Below are 21,749 nucleotides of genomic sequence, written 5' to 3'. Positions count from 1 at the left end.
CAGGGACACTTCGACACAGCCCGGGCGGGGGATCGAACCGGCAACCCTCCGACTGCCAGACGACTGCTCTTACTGCCTGAGCCATGTCGCCCCTCAAACGTGCACAAACAAGCACACAAACAAGCACAAACAAACACGAAACAAAGATCGCCACTTTGCCACGTCCCTAACACATAAAACTAAAAATAAGAACCTTCAGTGAACCTAAGGTTTTAGTGCTGACCATAACAGGTCTAATAGGGTTCTTAGTACATACAGTCCCTGACCATACATATAGTACATAGTACATATAGTACTGACCTTTACAGATGTAATAGGGCCCAACGTATTGGTTAGTTGGCCTTGGCCGTATTGGTTTCCAGTGCCGGTCCTCCGAGAGCTTGATTCGGCCCAGCAGAATGTCCTTCTTACATTTGTGATCCTCAGCATATAAACTATAATCCAACACTCCGGGCCCTGATGGGAGAGAGGACTGCTGGGTACGGATGATGCACATGCACCCCTGACACGCGAACCCATAATCTTGCAGGTTGAATTCCTAAAAGGCATACGGCTGCTATCTGCTTAACTGCCTCATCAATGTGATATACGGCAGGGCAACCCTGTTCCTGGAGATTGAACGTCCTGTAGGCTGTCATTTCATTTTCATTTCGACCCTAATTTGGCACAACGGATTGTACCAATTCGTAGCAAGACAACATGTCAAGCTGTTGAATGATGTGCGCTTTGTAAGGGTTGCAGTGAAAGCCTACAGGACATTAGGATCTCCAGGAGCAGGGTTGGCCAGCCCTGATGTAGGGATGGCACAGGGCCAGAAGAAAAAAAAAAAAAAAGAAAAAAAAGAAAAAAAAGGAAAAAAAAGAAATCAGTGAAAAATGTTGAAATGTTTCCTTACCGCTTTTAATGAAGCAGGAGATACAGGCCTGTTTAAATTCATGTGTATCAGCCAGAGGGTTTTTGGACAGATCCACTCCCTCAGATACACTGAAGCCCATCCCGACAGGTGGGCCCAGAGCTGAATCATTAACACCAACCTGACAAACGCAAGGCTAACGTTACAAATACAGACACCAACGCAATGCTAACGTCACAAATACTGACAAATGAAAGGTTCACTTCAAAAGTACTGAAAAAAGACATGCAATAACTTCACAAATAGTGACAAAAGCAAAGCTAGCTTCACAAATACTACAGTAATGCACACTTCAAATAAACGCAAGGCTAACGCTACAAATACTGACACCAACGCAATGCTAACTTAAAAAAACTGACAAATAAATGCAATACATACATGCTGATAAACAAATTACTGAAAAAACAACTTACTGGTAGAAAGCAAGGCTGTCCGTACGCTGGATTATCAGGTGGAAATGTTGTCAAATTGCATTTGAAAGACAGAAGGATGTCAGACACATCAACATGAGCGATTACACAAATTCAAGAACACATTTTAAGCAACGTAGAGAAAACAACTGCCAACAGCTGATTTCATTCCAGCAAGACAAGTTTCCAATTACAAACTTACGATAAAATGCAAATGCTCCTTTTAGGAGTACATGCCATGGTAGTGCAATCACAATGTTCTAAATATAAACATGCCATCCAAACGGAGTTTTGTACATATTAGTGCATAATTATCAAGCTGAGAATCTGCCAGCTTTGACAAGTACCATATTTATTTGGTCTTTGACACACCTTCGACACACCTACAAATGGAATCAGCTACAGGTTACTCTCAATTTTGACAGGAGGGTGACAGAGGGTGTCAGGTTCAAGTTTTCATCCAACTTGTACTTGTTTTCTTAATTTATTTCTGCACCATTTTATCTTGTTTGCTCCCTTCCTGGGATATGTTAACACACTGCAGTGTATTTGTTGTATACCAAGGGCGCCACTGTAAGAGATTCCCTTTCAATTGGCCTCTCCCAGTTCAAGTAAAGGTCTCCAACCAGGGCACAGGTGTCAGAGGAGGAATGCAGTTTTCAGACAGACTGGTTTAAAAATGAACATATCCTGCGGCTTAACATAACATAACATAACGCGTCAGAAATCCACATCCCTTGCCCTGTACTTGTGTCCCATTTAACATGTTTGGGCTGAGAAGTTCATACATACCTGTCTGAGATTCGGATATGGACAGACTATCCAGCGAATCCAGGGGCGAGCTGTAAGAGTCCAGCCCAAGCGGAGAGTACCCCGTTTGGTGATAAAGGGGGGGCAAATTGACAGCGGGAACAGGTACAAATGAATGGTTGCCATGGAGAGAGGGCATATGCAGGACACTGGAGTTACTGCTGGGAATACTGGGAATACTGGGAAGACTGGTGGGCAGTGGGACAGGTCCCTTCATGGTGGGAATAACCTGAAACACAGCAGAGTCCCAAACAGGGTCAGTTCACTGAGGGAGGAACCGCATTACTACAGAGTCCTCCCAACCTCACTGTAATATGTGATTAGTCATCCATGCTATATGCTGTGATATAATGGTTTTACTATTCTTAAGTGTTCCAAATCGCCAAAACTGTGGTATTGCTACTTCTTGGTCAGTTTGTCTGATTATTCTACAAGGGTTCAAGTTCATTAACCATGTGATCGGTATGGAAGACGAATCGAAAGCTCCAGGATGGTATGAGAAGCTGAAATACGAAAAAAGCTGCCAGCAGTTACCCTGGCTCAATCAGCTAATTAGCCATACCTTGCGCGATGCAAATTAGACCACAATAAAATTCTACAAGACGAGATTTATCAGCTGCTGCTTATATCACAGAATGTGGCTAGGAATGAGTGGGCTAAGTAAACAATTGAGAGCAGAAGTTGGTCTGAAATCCAGAAAGGGCTACGGCCCGCCTCGCCCATCCCTGGAGTAGAACGAGGTAACGCGACGCCACTTGCCATGGGAGGCTCCGCCGGCCCCGCCCGGTCCAGCAGCTCGTCCAGGTCGTCTCCGATGATGTCGGTGTCGTAGTCCAGCCGGGACTCGGGGACGGGGTACGACTCGTTAGCCCTGGCCCCGTTCACCAGCGGGGGCGTGGCCACGGGCGCGGTCAGGGGCGGGGCGATGGGCGGGGCCGCGGGGGGCTTCTCGGGGTCGTGGGCCTCGATGGGCGAGACCGAGGACATGGCGCTGACGGGCGCCGACTCGCACTCCGCCTTCTCGCCGGCGAAGGTGTTGGGGGCGGGGCCGGGGCCTGCCGGGGCTCCGCCTATCTCCTGCGCGTGCTGCAGGACTTTAACGACACAGCGAGGGGGAGGAGTCAGCAGCCAGGCCGATCGCAGCACCGCAAACAGGACCCCCGTCAGGTCAGCCACCGCGTACAATGCTGCCGAACTACTCACCCGTTTCAATGTCCTCCACGGACTCGGACCCTTGAGAAAACTGTGAAGAATGGAAGAACAAATAAATGAAACGTTTTAGATCAAATTAATCTGTAGAGGGCATTTCAGAGCAAACCCCAGCGTAAAACCCCACAACAGCAATAGAGAAACTCCCTACGCAGCCGGATGGGAATAAACCTAGGTTCAGCAGCCCTAGGGGCGACATGGCTCAGGCAGTAAGAGCAGTCGTCTGGCAGTCGGAGGGTTGCCGGTTCTATCCCCCGCCCAGGCTGTGTCGAAGTGTCCTTGAGCAAGACACCTAACCCCCAAATGCTCCTGACGAGCTGGTCGGTGCCTTGCATGGCAGCCAATCGCCGTCGGTGTGTGTGTGTGTGTGTGCGTATGAATGGGTGAATGAGAAGCATCAATTGTACAGCGCTTTGGATAAAGGCGCTATATAAATGCCAACCATTAACAATGAACACTAACAACCAAAGCAGTCACCTTTAATTTCAATCCATGCAGCGCTTTGAGATTGTTCACTCAATGTAAAACGCATAATACATTTGATATATTATTATTATTACATCCCTTTAAAATAAATTCCCTCCATTTTAGTGGACCAAAATGTAATTGGACAGTTGGCTTCTCAGCCGTTTCTGATTAGTCAGCTGCATTCAATCGCTCCCATGGTGCAGACTGTGCAAGTATAAGAAACCTTTCAGTATCTAATCTTGATTTGAGGCTTTTGATTGCCTTTGGAATCTGTTATTGCATTTGCTAATATGAGGACCAGAACTGAGCCAATTGAGAGTGAAAAAAGCCATTATGAGACTGAGAAATTAGAAAAAAAAGAAATAGCCCAGGGGTGAAAGATTAACCACAATGCTACGTTATCAAAGAACAGTCTCCAAAAAAACTAAATTGCAGCGCAAGAACTTTGTTGCTTTGAAGACAAACATTTTCAGGTGAAAAGTCTTTGACACAATTGTATCTTCTTTCTTTGGCTCCTCATGTAGAACTAAAGACAATGATTTTGACTACACAGGATTTCCACAGGGTCACTCCGACCGACGTGGACACAGCCTCTCAACGTCGTTGAAAACTGGCAGAGCGTAGGAGTTTCCATAACCTGCCGTTTGCACACCAGAGCACCTGTAAGGCAGAGATAAGGCCTGGAGCCTACCTTATCGCTGTTCACCCCAGAGCTGCCGGACCCTTGCAGTACATTTAATGCAGGCTGAAACGGACAGATGCACAGATTAGAGAAGCAAGAACCCCGCCCGCCCACCCACCGATAGCAGAAGCAGGTTAAATCCCAAACGGACAGCATGGTGCACTGAACAGAGCCGTGCAGTTTTTAACACCGGCAGCCATTTTACACAGGCCCCGTCTCTAGACATCTCTGCAGCACATTACGGAAAAAGCTGCACGTAGAGGTCAGGAAATAACAGTTGCAAATAGCATTAGCCATATTGCACATATTTTACCACAGTATCAATTAGTTTAAATTAGATTTTTCTTTTGAAACAAACATCCAAACATCCTATATTATCGGGTTTTGCAGCCTTTTCACCAGTCTATAATGTGAGTCTTTGTCCCAATGAGGGCTAAAATTAGCGACTTACAAAGCAGTGCTTCACAAATTTGAGATTTTGGCATAACGTGGCAACCATGCTGTGAGTACAACCAGTCAGGTATCAGAGCAACCACACTGAAACCTGTCCCAGTGTAGGCTGTGACAAGGTTCAGTGAATGTTAGCTAAAAAGAAAATTCAATCAGAAACAAATCAAGAGATTCAGCAAACTCCAGGCAATACACACTTGTAGTGCTAATGCCGAGCCCTTACCTTACTCCGTACATACGCTTTACGTATTTTTAGGCCCAACATTTTTGCCAACTCCTGTGTCAGTTTTATGACACTTGGATCCTGCAAGGGGGGGGAAAATGGGGAAAAAAAGAGGAAAAAATAAATCAAGGAAAACAATTTCCCCAAGTGGTGAGGACTGGGTAATTGGGGACGAAGAACATCAGCTGAAATAAGGACTGACCACAGACTGTAGAAAAATAAGCCTGTTACACTACCCACTGACTATCCGAGGGCTCGTGAAGAGCCCTTTGAAGTTGGGGAAGAACAAGTTTACCGGTGCCGCCATTTTGTACACTTTGGACCCAGAGACTGGGGCAGTAGGGAAGCTGATGCGGCTCCTCACACTAAGCGTGTGTGAGAGAGAGAGAGAGAGAGAGAGAGAGAGAGAGAGAAGAGAGAGAGAGAGTGAGAGAGAGAGAGAGGAGAGAGAGAGAGAGAGAGATGTAGAGAGAGAGAGAGAGAGAGAGAGAGAGAGAGAGATGAGTAGAGAGAGAGTGAGAGATGAGAGAGAGAGAGAGAGAGAGAGAGACGTAATCTGTCCCTGATTCGTCCAAAAAGTACTGCTGTATTGCCCTAATAAAACAAGAAAAATCACGACATTAACCACTTGGTTAATTAACACTTGATTGGGACTTACGTTTTCTTTGCGGGAGAACATGTTTGACTTTGCATTTGACCGCAATTGTACCAGTGAATTTACATTGAAAACGGTTCTGAATGACATTTAATGGAGCCAAACGCAGTGGCGCTTGCGGGCACAGTTGAACAGGACAGAGAGCACACAGTGAGCACGCACATTGAGCAGCACAGTGAGCAGGCACAGTGAGCACGCACAGTGAGCACGCACAGTGAGCAGGAACAGTGAGCAGCACAGTGAGCACGCACAGTGAGCAGGCACAGTGAGCAGGCACAGTGAGCACACAGTGAGCAGCACAGTGAGCAGGGACAGTGAGCACACAGTGAGCACACACAGTGAGCACGCACAGTGAGCACGCACAGTGAGCACGCACAGTGAGCAGGGACAGTGAGCAGGGACAGTGAGCAGGGACAGTGAGCACGCACAGTGAGCACGCACAGTGAGCACACAGTGAGCAGGGACAGTGAGCAGGACAGTGAGCAGGGATAGAGAGCAGGCACAGTGAGCAGCACAGTGAGCAGGGACAGAGAGCAGGGACAGAGAGCAGGGACAGAGAGCAGGGACAGAGAGCACACAGTGAGCACACAGTGAGCACACAGTGAGCAGGGACAGTGAGCACACAGTGAGCACACAGTGAGCACACAGTGAGCAGGGACAGTGAGCACACAGTGAGCACACAGTGAGCACACAGTGAGCACACAGTGAGCAGGGACAGTGAGCACACAGTGAGCAGGGACAGTGAGCACGCACAGTGAGCAGGCACAGTGAGCAGGCACAGTGAGCAGGCACAGTGAGCAGGCACAGTGAGGGCACAGTGAGCAGGAGCAGTGAGCACGCACAGTGAGGGCACAGTGAGCAGCACAGTGAGCAGGCACAGTGAGGGCACAGTGAGCAGGCACAGTGAGGGCACAGTGAGCAGCACAGTGAGCAGGCACAGTGAGGGCACAGTCAGAACGCGCTTTTGGCCACTCGGGGACTGACGGGTGAAAGCAAACACAAGCTCGCACCTGCGGCACGGCTAAGGAGCACTCGGCCACAGCCTCGTACGCCTCCTTGTGCCTCTCCAGCTCCTTCAGGGACCGGGCCTTGCGGTAGAGGGCTCGGTGGTTCCCCTCGTTCCGCTGGAGGGCCTTATCGCAGTCCCCCAGGGCTTGGTCGTGGAGACCCTGAAACACACAACGCAGGTAAACCATTATTAGCTATTCGACAGGGCATTCCTGGGTGAATCAAAGCCAACCAAAATGCGTCTCAACTTCAAACAAAAGAGCACATTCAACAGCATCAGGCGAACAGCCAGACAGCCACACCTGCCAATTTAAAATGATGTCATTTAAGGCAATTCTCCCTTTCTCAGTATAAAACACTGGGAGCTAAAAGAGAGCCAGTGTATCCCAGTGGTTAGGGAAGTGGGCTTGCAAAATCCAGGGACGTTTGATTCCAAGGTGGGGTATTACCATGAGAAATTGTATTTGAATTACTTCAGTAAATATCTAGCTATATATAAGATTTATTTAACTGCATTTAAAACAAGAAACGTACAGAAGCGGCCTGTTTCTCCCTCAAGAAAATCCAAACATTCACGAGGGACTATTTGCAAAGTAATAGCCCAGTTTAAAAAGTCAAAATCGGCATTAATACTTCCTCATTAATTATTTAATTAATGTCGAAAGCCGACGATCGATTTCAACACTGAACCCCCAAATGAAGAGCGCCCTTTCCTTTTGTTATACTTACAATGTTTAAGTAGGCGGCCGCACGGTTCGCGTACAGCTTTTCCAACATCGAGCTGGAGATGCTGATGTCCTCTGAATCGGCGTAATCAGCGATGCTCAGGCCCTCGGTGTAGAGCTCCACCGAGCGTGCCCATTCGCCCTCGTTATAAATGTCATTTCCCTCACCAAACAGCTTCCACACCAGCTCCCGAATGAACACCTGCGAGGGCAAACAGCGCCAGCGGCTTGCGTGAGTGCTTCGGCCTACGCTAAAGGCCAGTTCATAGTCAAACGATATACGACCGGCCGACGGATATAGCCAAATTGCCACCAGCATTCCATTATCACCCGACTTTGATTTTGAATTTATTTTGCTCATAAAACGTAGAAACACGCAACCGATAAGAAGGCATCTCTGAATTTGAGTCATTCGCAAGTTCGAGACGCAAACTGCTTGATGAAGCTTCGCGAAAGAAAATAGAGCAGATCGGCAACACGTCACGCCCCTTCTCGGGGTAAGTATAACATTGTGGGAATCTTTTGACAACAAAATCCAATGTTTTTTAAATTATATGACCAACAAGCTGAAAGTATTTTGAGCATTTCCATACCAAGTTGACATTATATGATGAGTAGTTTGAGGATGAGAGCTTTGTTTGACACCTGCGCCAGTCTCCATCTGCGCCTGTGCCAAGTCCGGCGGTACACTGACCTTACGTTAAATCACTTCAACACATTCTCACCGGATCGATCGACAGACAGACAGACAAACAGACAGTAGTGGATAAATGGATAAATAGATAGACAGTGTCAAGTAACGTTAACTGGCTAGCTAGCTCCATGTCTAGTATATAATTTGTATAGATAAGATGTATATATAGATACAAGTGCATCTAAAAAAATTAGAATAATTATTATTCTTTTGTTTTTATTCAAAAAGTAAAACTTTTATATATTCAATATACAAAGTGTAATATTTCAAGCCTTTTTTTTTTTCTTATTATATTATGGCTTACATCTCATGAAAATGAAAAGTCCAATATCTCAAAATATTTTAATATTACATGTCAACCTTCTGAAAAGTATGTTCATTGATGCAGTCAATACTTGGTCAGGGCTCCTTTTGCACGAATTACTGCATCAATGCAGCGTGACATGGAGGCAATCAGCATGTGGCACTGCTGAGGTGTTACGGAAGCCCAGGTTGCTTTGATAGTGGCCTTCTGTATCTGTATCTGTATTGTTGGGTCAGGTGTCCCTCATCTTCCTCTTGGTTCAGGCCCGGCGAGTTGGCTGGCCAATCAAGCACAGTAATACCATGGTCAGCAAACCAGAAGCATGAAGTGCTCTAAAATCTCCTGGTAGATGGCTGCGTTGACTCTGGACTTTATAAAACACAGTGGACCAACACCAGCAGATGACATGGCAACCCAAATGGTTAAATGGCTGGCATTTATATAGCGCCATTTATATAGCGCCATTTATCCAAAGCGCTGTACAATTGATACTCACACACACACCGACGGCGAGTAGCTGCCATGCATGGCACCGACCAGCTCGTCAGGAGCATTTGGGGATTAGGTGTCTTGCTCAGGGACGCTTCGACACAGCCTGGGCGGGGGATCGAACCGGCAACCCTCCGACTGCCAGACGACTGCTCTTAATGCCTGAGCCGTGTCACCCCAAATCATCACTGACTGTGGAAACTTCACACTGGACTTCAAGCAACTAGGATTCTGTGCCTCTCCACTCTTCCTCCAGACTCCGGGACCTTGACTTCCAAATGAAATGCTAAATTGACCTGAGCAACGGTCCAGTTATTTTTCTCCTTAGATGCTTCTGATGTTGTCTCTCTGGTTCAGGAGTGGCTTGACACTAGGAATGTGACACTTCCTCTTGATGCACCGACTCCAGCCTCAGTCCACTCCTTGTGAAGCTCCCCCAAGTTCTTGAATCGGCTTTGCTTGACAATCCTCACAAGGCTGCGGTCATCCCTGTTGCTTGTGCACCTTTTCCTACCACATTTTTCCCTTCCGGTCAACTTTCCATGGATATGCTTTGATACAGCACTCTGCGAACAGCCAGCACTTTTTAGCAATGACCTTCTGTGGCTTACCCTCCTTGTGGAGGGTGTCAAAGAGTGTATTCTGGAGAACTGTCAAGTCAGCAGTCTTCTGAGCTAAGTACTGAGTGCATAAATGAACATACTTTTCCGAAAAATCCTTCTTCTTTTTTTTTTTTTTTTCTTCTTATGTAACATTCTAATATTTGGATACTGGATTTCTTTATTTTTGTGAGCTGTAAGCCATAATAATCAAGATTAAAAAAGAAAAAGGCTTGAAATATTTCACGTTGTGTAATGAATCTAGACTATGAAAGTTATATAGTTATACGAAATATATATACAGAGTGAGAGAGAGAAAGATAATATTTTATTGATTACTATATATGATATTTATTATTATTGTTATTGAACATCTATCTATCAATACAAATTATATACAAGACACGGCGCTAGCTTGTGAGCTAGCTAACATTACTTGACACTGGTGCTGAGCATCTATTTATCCATTTATCCACGTCTGTCTGTCTGTCTGTCTGTCTGTCTGTCTGTCTGTCTGTCTGTCTGTCTGTCTGTCTGTCTGTCTGTCTGTCTGTCTGTCTGTCGATCGATCAATCCGGTGAGAATGTGTTGAAGTGATTTAATGTAACGTCAGTGTACTGCCGGATTTGGCGCAGGTGCAGATGGAGACTGGCGCAGGTGTGAAACAAAGTTCTCGTTCTCAAACTACTCATCGTAAAATGTCAACTTGGTATGGAAATGCTCATCTTGTTGGATATATAATTTTAAAAATTATCGGATTTTGTTGTCAAAAGATATAGCTAATTTTGGTAAAATATCATATTACCACAATGTTTTACTTACCCCCAAGAAGGGGCGTGTACTTCAAAGTACCTGGATTTGCTGGACTGGTCTATTAAATATCAGAATGTTCTATAATAAGGTTGTCATGACAACTGAGCCACTGATGGGGTCAAAGTTCAATCCACGGTGGACAACGATGATGGCGACAACATCAAATCGTCCATCGTCCTATTATAAACTAAAAGTCGCTGTGACTCACCATCAAAGGTGATAATTACCGGTGGCAACCATCATACATCGCCCAACTATAAACTGGTTTTAAGACTAATCCTGGGAGCTACAATTAGGGAAAGCACTTACCTCATACTGTTCCTGCGTTCCAGGAAAGGGTAATGTTGACCTGTTCATAAACAAAACCGGTGTGAAGTTTGCATATAGATCACAGCTCTAGTTTTGAGGCAGATGAGCAAATGTAAGCAACACAATATATGACACCAACTGCAACAGAATATGAATTTACGTGTAATTATATACAATGCTGGAATATGGATTAAGTGCCGCACAACTTTTATTGAAACTAGTTTTAGTGTAAGCTTTATGTGAAACAGGTCAAAATATTTCAGTTGGTGCATCATTTCGGGTTAGGGTGAATAACCTTTATCACTTAACTAATCATTACTCATTCTTAATCTGACAATAGTGTCACCTCTGATTCTGCAGTCTCTTTAAAATTAACAAGCCACTGTATTAATTGTTCTCTCCAGAATGAACAAAAACCTTCAAAACTAAAAATCTAACCATGGTCAATTTAGAAGCCACAACTGCATACAGTAAGACTTAATGAACTACATTACAGGAATTTAGCAGTAATGTAATGAATACACTTCAAATTGCATGAGATTCCTGGCCACGCAAGTCAACTTAAACTATTATCTGCAAAGAAACAATTACGGGTCCCCCCTGACAAAGTAATGTGCTGCTCCTCTCTTGAGAACAGCTGCGTTTCGAAGGTAAACAGTGTTCCCTCCGGAGCCTGAGCGGAACCTACGCGCTTCAGGTCTCATCGGAACTCACTGTATGAACTGCAGTCCTTTCTGTATGTCCGCCCAGCGGCTGCTTCGGTCCTGAAATACAGTAGTCATTCTTCCATCCGGTGCCGGGTCGGTCCACACCTAAAATCGCATAAAGGCCAAGAATGTGCGCACGTCACCACCACGGAAGTAGCGCCCAGGAACTCAGGTATGACAACAAGCGTCAGCCTTTCCCTGGTCACGGCGGGCCACACTGCTACCCTCACAAGAGTACCAGCCATCCAACTAACATACGCTAGCCACCCCATACACGTAAAAAATAAATATATATATATATAGCTAGCTACGAACGTCATGTTTGGCATTTAGCTATTTTTACTAATAAAGCTACACCCTAAAACTAGTCATTGAGTTATCTAGTTGGCTCGTTAGCTCTAGCCCTCATCGCTTCTCGTGTGATATGATGTTTACGGATATGCAAGTATCCAATTTACCTGTCTGGGTTAGCTACACAGTACGAGTAGATTGGCTGATGTGGTAACGATAGTGAGGCGAAATTATTGGTAGTATAATTGAATCTCTGGGTGAGGAGCGGCTAAGTTAGCTAGCAACACTGTTCAACGAATTCAATACACAATAAAAACTGCCACCTATCGCTGTGTATGTAGCTGCTATAGGCAGACGCAAGGCGGAAAATTTGAGCGGAAATGTGTGCTTGCAGTTGGCTGCGATGTTGGCTAGCTTTAATGCCAGAAGAAGCTAGCGCGCTAAAGGTCTACAGCACAAGCAGGTTAGCAAGCCGGATAAGTGATATCGAAATCCGGAATGCGGACAAATGTCCGAACAAAGCTGAAGCTAGAAGTTATATTAATAATATGCAATAACACACGCAACTGGCAGGCACTATATTAGCTAACGTTAGTTAGTCCACTCATTTACGGTCGGCCTGTGAAGTTTCTGACTAGGCGCTAGCTAACGCTAGCTAAGCCAATGTAACATGTTAAAAACACATTTCAACACAAGGTACGCGCTCCTTAGCAGTAAGTATTCTGAGCACTGGAGCTGCCACATCCATTTCGCAGACTTACCCTTTTAAAAGTCCCGGTGAGTGGATATTCGGTATAACGCTAAATACTCTCTAGCTTGTCAACACTGCTTTTGGTTTTAGTAGGGGCCAAATGAAACTGATCTTGATGTAGCTACCGCCGCCGATTTTTTTTGTTCCCCTGAAAAAAATCTTGTCTAAAAGTGAAGAGAGTGCTGCTCCCTATCGACCACCTCCGAACTGCACTGCTGCTCAAAACACTGCCAATTTCCTCATTCACACGTAGCATACGAGTGCATACTAATTTACTGCACGAAGAAAGTGGTTGTTTTATTATATTATTTACTCTTAATTAATCAGTTATCGAATTTGTTTTTGTCAAGTAAACTCCCTTGCTTTATAGCTTTAAAGCTAGATCCTATCTATATATTTACAATCTAAATGGCAGGAAACGTATTATGTGCATTACTATATACAATGTAAATAGTATTGAAATGCATTTTTTAATTTATCATTTGTCATCATATTTTATATGAATAAATACCAAATTGTCACAATTTACCTAAATGAGAAAGTAAATACGAACGCAAACCAGTGATAAAAAATAACTACTCCTCAGGAACTATGCATATTACTACAATACAGCTACATGTAAGTAAACATGACAAATGATCCAAGTAGGAATTACAGACGTTTTTATCAGGCGATATGGTTGTAAATACCCTCAAATATAAAAAGTGACAGTCGGAACACGTCTGCCTCGTGTTCATTGTTTCATGATAAATCCCATGGGTTGGGATATACATAGAGCCAAATCAACAACGAAAAAATCTGTCACTGTCCAAATACTTACACACTGCACAGTATATGTGACTGGCAACTGTACACGAAAATAGTCTCCCTCGTATAGAGTGGGACATATTCTCTATTCGTTATCGACTGCACTTGAGTTTGATGCGAGTTGAATGCTCTGAAACTGCTGAGCTGATGTTGAGCTATTTGACCATGCACGCGCAATTACGCAATTCTCCAGACAACAATTTTTTACAGAGGAGGGATCCCCAAGCAGAGGCGCGAGTCGTGTGCAGGGATTATGACTTTCTCAAGGAAGCGCTGCTGGGCAGCTTATGCGTAAACGGTAAGCACAAAAAACCTCTTAACAGAGCGCGTCTGTTCACCCGAGTGAAAGCAGAAGCCGATTCCTCTGCCGGCCATGTCCTCGCTGTATCTAACACTCCTGCTCTTTTCTGGTGAGTACAGGCCAATCGTACTATTATTGCCTTTCCCCAATGTAAAAGATGTTTGCTAAGTTGTGGACTGTGTGTGTTGCATTATACGCATCCAAATTTGGTGAAGTATGCATGCTATTCGTGTGTATTAATTTATTGGATTTACTTTCTTTGCGGGCCTGCTTGATTTTAGAATATCCAATGGTAAACGCGAAACTTTTTACTCTCTGGAGAATCTTTGCCTTAATAAAACATTGTAGATGTGGTGCCATGGCTTTATGATCCTACTTCTGGCCAGAAATGTTTTGACTATTTACATCGAAGCTTCAATTAATATATTTTGTCTGTATTCATCAAAGTACAATGTAGTGTAAAGTGATGTACAAACATTTAGCCTACCTAAATACAAATTTGGGGGGGGGGGGGGGGGGTACACAACATTTTTCTTTAGGATTTAATATGCAGGTCCATGCAGTGATAGATGCATGTCCCTTAGTATTTCAGTACCATATTACATTACATTACATTATTGGCATTTGGCAGACGCTCTTATCCAGAGCGACGTACAACAAAGTGCATACCCATAACCAGGGAGTGACCATATAAGTGACAATGGTATTATGTACCCACGGTATGAACAATACCACAAAAAATATATATATTTATACTTTCCAGTGACAGTGCTTGGCTCAGTGCGCATATGGACATTCTCAATAACAGATATGAATGAATAATTATTATATCATTGCTATTGTATTTGTTCCTGGCACGGTGCTAATAATGACTTTATCAACAAATATGTTTGTAGAATGTGGCATTATTGGACGTCGCATCATATAGAGCATTCATCCATTCCTCGTGTGTAAGTCTCAAGTTAGGCTGCTTGGTTTGGTATCATCATAAAAAGAGATCATAAAAACAACCATGACTGTACACGCTGTTGGCTGCCAGCCCATCACATCTTCAAATGAACACTAAACATTCCATGTCCATTGGCTGCTTAGCTTAAATACACTGTTCTGTTTTACTTGTTCCGTTGCAGTTAGTGTGCTTTTGGCTGCCTCGGATGATTTACTTGTAAAGGCAGGAGTCCATTCACTGTCGTCTGTACAATACTGGCAGCTGGAGAACGGCCGTGTAGATCTGATCCCCTTTTTGTGCGTGGGAATGCTGGGCGCAGCGCTGTGAGCTTCCTCCTCTCCAGATCTGGAGATAGCACAGTTACAGGCTCATTAGCATCACACAGGCGCTCCACAGAAAATTGGTGCCTTATAAAAAGGGAAAGGGGGCACAAACCGCGTACCAGAACCAGGTTGAATAACTGCGAGGCATGTGTGCTCAACAGTAAAACCTCATATGCGTGTAGTTATCGGTTTATTGAACCCAATTTACATAGAGACTTTTTTATCTCCTATTTCGCCTGTGCATTTTGAGGAAAAAATTGAAATAAAAACTTTTTTATATCCGTGATATTGTCCTGATCACAAGGATTGATGTGACAGGGTTTTTGGCTCTCACAATGTTAAACTGAGAGTGATATTTGATTACAGTCTTGCAAACAGTTGTCAAAACTGTAATTCAATTACTCAGATACATTTACAGTCCACTAGTTTAAAAGTGTTATAAAACATTTATAGGCAGGCAGATGCTGCCTATAAATAGATGGAGATGTACAATTATCGGTCATCTCTCTTCCTGGTATGCTCAGCAGGTCATTGTTACAAATTGCCAGAAATAAGTTTGGAAATGTACCTTTGTGTAAGTAGGGAGAAAGGTGGTAATAATTCTAGACGACCAAACGCGGTGCGTGTGCATGTGCGTGTGGGTGCATGTGCGTGTGGGTACGTGTGCGTGTGGGTGCATGTGCGTGTGGGTACGTGTGCATGTGTGTGTGGGTGTGTGAGCATGTGTGTGTGGGTGCGTGTGCATGTGTGTGTGGGTGCGTGTGCATGTGGGTGCGTGTGCATGTGTGTGTGGGTGCATGTGTGCATGTGTGTGTGGGTGCGTGTGCGGGTGCGTGTGCATGTGTGCATGTGTGCATGTGTGCACGTGTGTGTGGGTGCGTGTGCGGGTGCGTGTGCATGTGTGTGTGGGTGCATGTGCATGTGTGCATGTGTGTGTGGGTGCATGTGCGTGTGCGTGTGCATGTGTGTGTGGGTGCGTGTGCATGTGTGTGTGGGTGCGTGTGCATGTGTGCATGTGTGTGTGGGTGCATGCGCGGGTGCGTGTGCATGTGTGTCTGGGTGCGTGTGCATGTGTGCATGTGTGTGTGGGTGCGTGTGCATGTGTGTGTGGGTGCGTGTGCATGTGTGTGTGGGTGCATGTGTGCATGTGTGTGTGGGTGCGTGTGCATGTGTGCATGTGTGTGTGGGTGCGTGTGCATGTGCATGTGTGTGTGGGTGCGTGTGCATGTGTGTGCGGGTGTGTGAGCATGTGTGTGTGGGAGGGGCCCACTATGAGGCCCACGGCAGTGAATAACTGGCTAAATACATACTACTCCCCCATAGACTCTACTCCCCCATAGACTCTCCTAAACGCTACTCCCCTATATACACTCTGCTATCTTACACACACACACACACACACACACACACGTAGCACTGTGTTAATGTTCATTTTCTAGGCCTGAGGACAATGGAGTGGAGTGGAATGGATATCTGGTCTTATATCTGATATTGAACACGTAGGGGATTATCTCTCAACCGACTCCTCATTAGCATACTGCACATACATTTGTAGGCAGGCGATTAAAGCCAAAGTAAAGAAGAGATTGTTCGAAGTTGGGCCAGTGCTACCAGTGCTGTGCATTTGCATGGTGTGTGCTTTTGTATGTACAGTGTGGGAGGTTCTTTCTGCAGGTCACTGAATTTCATTGAATTTCATTGTTAAGGCAGGGTGCTGTTTGGGGGCAGTGAGATGCAGATAATTCTGCATTGGTAACTCTCAGGTGAATCTGTTCCCTGTGTTGGTAGCTCTCATGTGATTGTGTTATCTGTGTTGATAGCTCTCATGTGATTGTGTTCCCTGTGTTGGTAGCTCTCATGTGATTGTGTTCCCTGTGTTGGTAGTTCTCAGGTGATTGTGTTCCCTGTGTTGGTAGCTCTCATGTGATTATGTTCCCTGTGTTGGTAGCTCTCATGCGATTGTGTTCCCTGTGTTGCAGTTCGTGTGGTCTCCCTGACTCCTGAGAAGTCCCAGAGGAGCAAGAGAGGGCTGCTGGAACTGGCTGGGGCCATCAAGTGCAGCACAGGGAGATCGGCCCTGTCCTACATGATGTACGGCTGTTACTGCGGGCTGGGCGGGCGTGGCTGGCCCCGCGACAGGGCAGACTGGTGAGGAGGCTGCTGGGAGACTTTGCTGTACTGGGTTCGGGGCCTTAGAGAGCATCCCGGCCAAATTCCCAATCTGATTGACCAAAGGACAGAACTGTGACAGCAAACTATGGGGTGGGGGCTACCAGAGGTGTAAAATCCAGATCCAGAAAATAAAAGTCCTCCCCAGTATTTTGTTCCTGTCACCTGAATGAGGTTATCGGTAGAAACACTTGGCAGGACTTTCACTTTCTGACCCATGGATTTCCCATCACTGTCTGCTACTGAGCTCAGTCAAACAAGGATACAAAAAGGGCATAACAGAACATTCCAGTAACATTGTGAGAACATTTTCAGTTAGGTTTTAGGAGTTAATTCCTGGAACTGTTTGCTAACTCATGTACATAGTAGAGGCAGAGACGCTTGGGTTGTTAAAAGTCCAGGACTGATGCAGTGCTGGATAATGCTGGTAAAACTGCAAACCGTGACAGGCAAAATAACCTGCTCTCAATCGGCCTGTTCTCATCATTGTCAGGACAGAAGAATCAAGTGCAGACTTGGGAATGCAGAGAAATGGCAGGCAGGGGTCAAATGGAGCAAACAGATATGAGAAGTAGCGTCAGATGTGCAATAGTATAAACAGGCACTATAACAGGTATAGTCCAGTCACTGGTAGGCAATCCAGGAACAAGCAACGGTTTTTGGACTCAGTCAAAGAAACCAAAAACAGGCAGATGTTGATATCAGGTAATCCAAACAACAGAACATGAAACAGACAGGTAACCGGGAAGTGGATGCTAGAACAGGGGACAGGAATACATCAGGTACGAAAGCAGACAAACTAGCAAGGAAAGAACAAACAGGCAGGCTAAAATACACTCAAATAAAAGACGACCAACAGGTGTGGGAGCTGGGGAATAGAAAACGAGGAACAGGTGAGAGGAATGAATGAATGACAGGAAGGAAGTCCATATAGGGTGTGAAGGGCAGAGACACATAGGGGAAGGAAGAAAAAAAAAAAGGACTGGAGAGTGAACACAGAAAACACTTAGAAAGTGGGGAGACAAGGAAAAAAGGGTGCGGAACATGACAATTATGTTATTTCATTTTATTTTGTTATATTATGACACCTGTTTTCCCCTTTGTTTAATCGGCCTCTCCTCTTTTCATCTGCTAAGGTGAATTCTGAAGAGTAGAACATCCCCAAGACTCAACTTATCAAGTCAACCACCATTTTAAATTCACTTCCGTGGCTTGTGCTCAAAAAGGCAACTGTTATAGACTAAATTGTAATGCATGATGTGTGTAAGTGCTTGCTGCCATGCATCACCCAAGTGGGGGTGTTGGAGATGAGTGCCCCCCTTCCTACTGCAAAATGTCCTTTAAGATACTTAAAATGGTAAGCAAGATGCTATTTAAATGCAGTTTTACCCATTCATTCAAGCCACCGCCCGAGCCAAGTGTTATAGCTGATCATTTTGTGGTGTGGGGTGGGGGGCATCGATTCTCCTAAAGAGCAGCCATTTGGCAGGCACTGTTCTTGTTTGTCTAATATTTTTAGAGTGCCTGGTTTCCTGGTGTTTACATGCTGGATACAATGACAGGGTTGTGCACCGGGGTGAACAGAGTATTATTTTGTGCCCAGTCTTGAGGTTTGGTGTTTCTCTGGCGGAACACATCCACCACCCACTTCCTGCTGTGACCCCAAAGCCATCAGGAGCACCCACAAAATAACTACCGGCAAAACTTATTTCAGTATGGGAACATCCCCGCTAAATTGTGCAGTTAGCATGAGTGAATTGGTGTGGTGGGTAGGGTAGCAAGAAAATTCTGACTGAGATTGTGAACATGACATAGGCAACAAAGAGAGAGAGAACAGATACAAAAAACTTGATCAAGGTGCCTAGTCCCAGGAACATATATGAGCATGATGTATTCTTCAAGGGTTTCAATTGTATCTGTATGGTCACACTAGGACTCGGAACCATACGGGGCGGCCTGTAGCGTAGTGGTTAAGGTAAATGACTGGGACATGCAAGGTCGGTGGTTCTAATCCCGGTGTAGCCACAATAAGAATAATCTGCACAGCCGTTGGGCCCTTGAGCAAGGCCCTTAACCCTGCATTGCTCCAGGGGAGGATTGTCTCCTCCTTAGTCTAATCAACTGTACGTCGCTCTGGATATGAGCGTCTGCCAAATTCCAATAGTAGTATAGTATATTACTGTCCTCTAGTGTCCTCGTTCCCTGTGTTCGATCTACACTTTGTTGTACATAAGCTTGTCTGCTAAATACTTTGTAATGTAATGTAATATGAACAAGGGTGGGGAACGGAAAGGTTGAAATTAAACTCGTAGGACGAAATGAAGCTCATAGGTCGAATGTGATATATTCAGTTTAAAGTGAATAGTGATAAGTGATAAATTAATAAATAAATAAATAAATAATAAAAATGTATCAATCAAATGAATAACCCAGAGTTGCCATAGTCATTTAGATGATACCCAGTACACATGTGATGCTGTAAGAGGATGCTGAAGACCAAATACTTTGCACGTGCTGCAAAAATGTATAAACAACACAAAATAATAACAGGCACACAACAGGTCCATAAAACTCAAACTCAAAGCCTTTATTCTGCCCACTAAATAATCCTCAAATATTTTGCTGAAATATACAGTACATTTCTCTGCAAATCTGAAGGGATATTGAATTCTCTCGAAATCTTCCATTTCCTTGACATGTTCTCTTTGGATATTTCTCAAGAATACCACTCTTTTAGTAAGCCTAGGCAATCGTATGTATGTATCTAATGGCAACCTGACAGGATACATGCATATGATTTGGAACTGCTCCAGAAGGGCTCCGTGACAGAAGTCAGTATCTGTAGAGCTTTTTCATTCCCCACTTGCTATATAATATGCTTTGATTAAACTGTGTAACATAGTCCTGCATGTGTGTGCAGCTCTCTGATATACTGCGTGTTTCCCCTGTTTCATGAGAGGGGACTGCCAGCTGCAGGATCTCATTCTGAATAATCTGCTGTAATTGAAATAACCTAAACCGTAATCTTAAAAAAAACAGCAATTAGTGGCTTATTTCAGGATGCGCTTATTTTTTACAATGTGTTGAAGCCTGCTGTATCAGCCTTTATCTTTCTGACAGCTTTTCTTTGTTTTTTTTAAGTAAAAAAAAAAAAAAAAAAAACCTTTTCCAGAAAATTCCTATAAATCGTTCGGTGGTCTATTTAACGCATGCAGGAGAGACCTCTTGTGCTCAGCAGATCTTTCCACAGCATGTAAAATCTCCTGGTGGTGGTTGAATATCCCTACAGATAGAGTCCCATTTACCATAAATGAACAAAAGCGAGGGAGAAATTTGGGAGAATTCCCAAGCTCCCGGTGGAACTTCCCAAGCTCTCTTTCCTCCACCCAGGTGCTGTCACAGACACGACTGTTGCTACGGAACAGCGGAGTTTGCGGGCTGCCGGACCATGACCGACAGATACGACTGGACGTGTGAAGACCGGGTCCCGGACTGCGGTACGCTCATCCTGCAGGGGGGATCTGACCAAGCAGGCCCAGCCCTGGCTTTATACCGAAGCAGGCTAAGTACCTTGGCTGACCTGGGTTCATCATTGTTTTGGGTTCAGATACTCTTCTACCTTATTATTGAGCTTGTCTGGTGTATGGGAACCTGTGTAAACCCTGCCTTGGGTGGCTAAATTGTTCCAGGCAACTTCATCCAAGCACAGACACGTATTTGAATCCAAAACAATTACGTATCTGACCCAGGTTTGGCTCAAGGGTACAAGGGTAGTGTCTTACCCAGAAATCCTTGGGTTACAAGCTCAGTTCTCTACCCATTCTATTACACTGTAAGTCCTTCCTTGTGTCCACACCCTGCACACCTGACTCCCAGGTAAAGGGAGGGTGGAAAAACAGCAGTCGTCAGCCCTCGAGGAACAAGAATCTCTGATCTCTACTGTACAGCCTGTATTAACGGCAGCCAGCCTGCGTGAAGTCACTTGCATTGAGATAATTCAATGAATACAATCCAAAATCGTGCTAAAATATTGTCAGCAAATACAAATGCTGTGACTGTTTGGGATCCGGACGTCTCACCCATTTGGCTGCTGATGAAGCAGGAGAGCTGGGTCGTGCGTAGACTACTGTACATACAGTTGTTAGGACTCAATGAGCTGGCAGTTAGAGTGTGGTTCAGAGAGAGTGGTTAAGTTGGGGAATACCATGGTCCCTTTATAGCCAATGGGAGGGTTATGAAAGGGAAGTGTATGTTCCAGGTTCCAGCGGTATTTTTAGACTTCACCACAGTCATTACAGTATTACAACTTGCAGTGTGTGCTATGCCTATTAAACACAGCAGAGGAAGTGCTGGGCAGCTCTGTTTACCATTGAAATACACACGTTCAAATGCAGTTCTTGCTGCGTTTATATAATGTTGCATTCAGATAATCACATGACTGGAAAAGTTTACAGATGTCACCTTCACCTACTCTCTCTCTTTTCCCAGATTCCCTGAAGGACAGGTGTGAGAGAATCCTTTGCCAGTGTGACAGGGAAGCAGCAAAATGCCTAAGAAAAGCACCATTCATTCGGAAATATGCAGTCTGGCCTGACTTTCTCTGTGGCTGTGAATATCCAACATGCAGTTTTTACTGATTCAATAAATTTACGCTTTGGGCTACGAAGCCAAGTATTGTTTTCTATCAAAA

General features: G+C 44.7%; 2 protein-coding genes across 3 annotated transcripts in view; one reads left to right on the top strand and one right to left on the bottom strand.

Moving 5' to 3' along the window:
- Nucleotides 1–12,677, bottom strand: part of zc3h7a (zinc finger CCCH-type containing 7A) — a 22,159-nt gene extending 9,482 nt beyond the window's left edge. The window contains exons 1-13 of one of the 2 annotated variants that reach the window (XM_061223780.1): nt 12,521–12,677; nt 11,476–11,573; nt 10,762–10,801; nt 7,558–7,755; nt 6,831–6,989; nt 5,166–5,246; nt 4,502–4,555; nt 3,337–3,376; nt 2,893–3,227; nt 2,116–2,362; nt 1,327–1,352; nt 896–1,034; nt 301–456 (exon numbers count right to left, since the gene is read on the bottom strand). In XM_061223780.1, coding sequence (XP_061079764.1) covers nt 301–456; nt 896–1,034; nt 1,327–1,352; nt 2,116–2,362; nt 2,893–3,227; nt 3,337–3,376; nt 4,502–4,555; nt 5,166–5,246; nt 6,831–6,989; nt 7,558–7,755; nt 10,762–10,801; nt 11,476–11,543 — 1,543 coding nt within the window. In that variant the 5' untranslated portion in view covers nt 11,544–11,573; nt 12,521–12,677. The remainder of the gene's footprint in view (nt 1–300; nt 457–895; nt 1,035–1,326; nt 1,353–2,115; nt 2,363–2,892; nt 3,228–3,336; nt 3,377–4,501; nt 4,556–5,165; nt 5,247–6,830; nt 6,990–7,557; nt 7,756–10,761; nt 10,802–11,475; nt 11,574–12,520) is intronic. The other variant, XM_061223781.1, reaches the window with a different exon arrangement.
- pla2g10 (phospholipase A2 group X) lies at nt 11,561–21,749 on the top strand. The gene is made up of 5 exons (XM_061223783.1): nt 11,561–11,640; nt 13,528–13,727; nt 16,870–17,038; nt 20,450–20,556; nt 21,548–21,749. The coding sequence occupies exons 2-5, from the start codon at nt 13,691–13,693 to the stop codon at nt 21,694–21,696; spliced, it is 462 nt and encodes a 153-aa protein (XP_061079767.1). The 5' UTR covers nt 11,561–11,640; nt 13,528–13,690; the 3' UTR covers nt 21,697–21,749.

The sequence above is a fragment of the Conger conger genome, chromosome 16 (assembly GCF_963514075.1).
Source record: "Conger conger chromosome 16, fConCon1.1, whole genome shotgun sequence".
NCBI lineage: Eukaryota > Metazoa > Chordata > Actinopteri > Anguilliformes > Congridae > Conger > Conger conger.
This window is presented reverse-complemented; position numbering and strand designations above follow the sequence as displayed.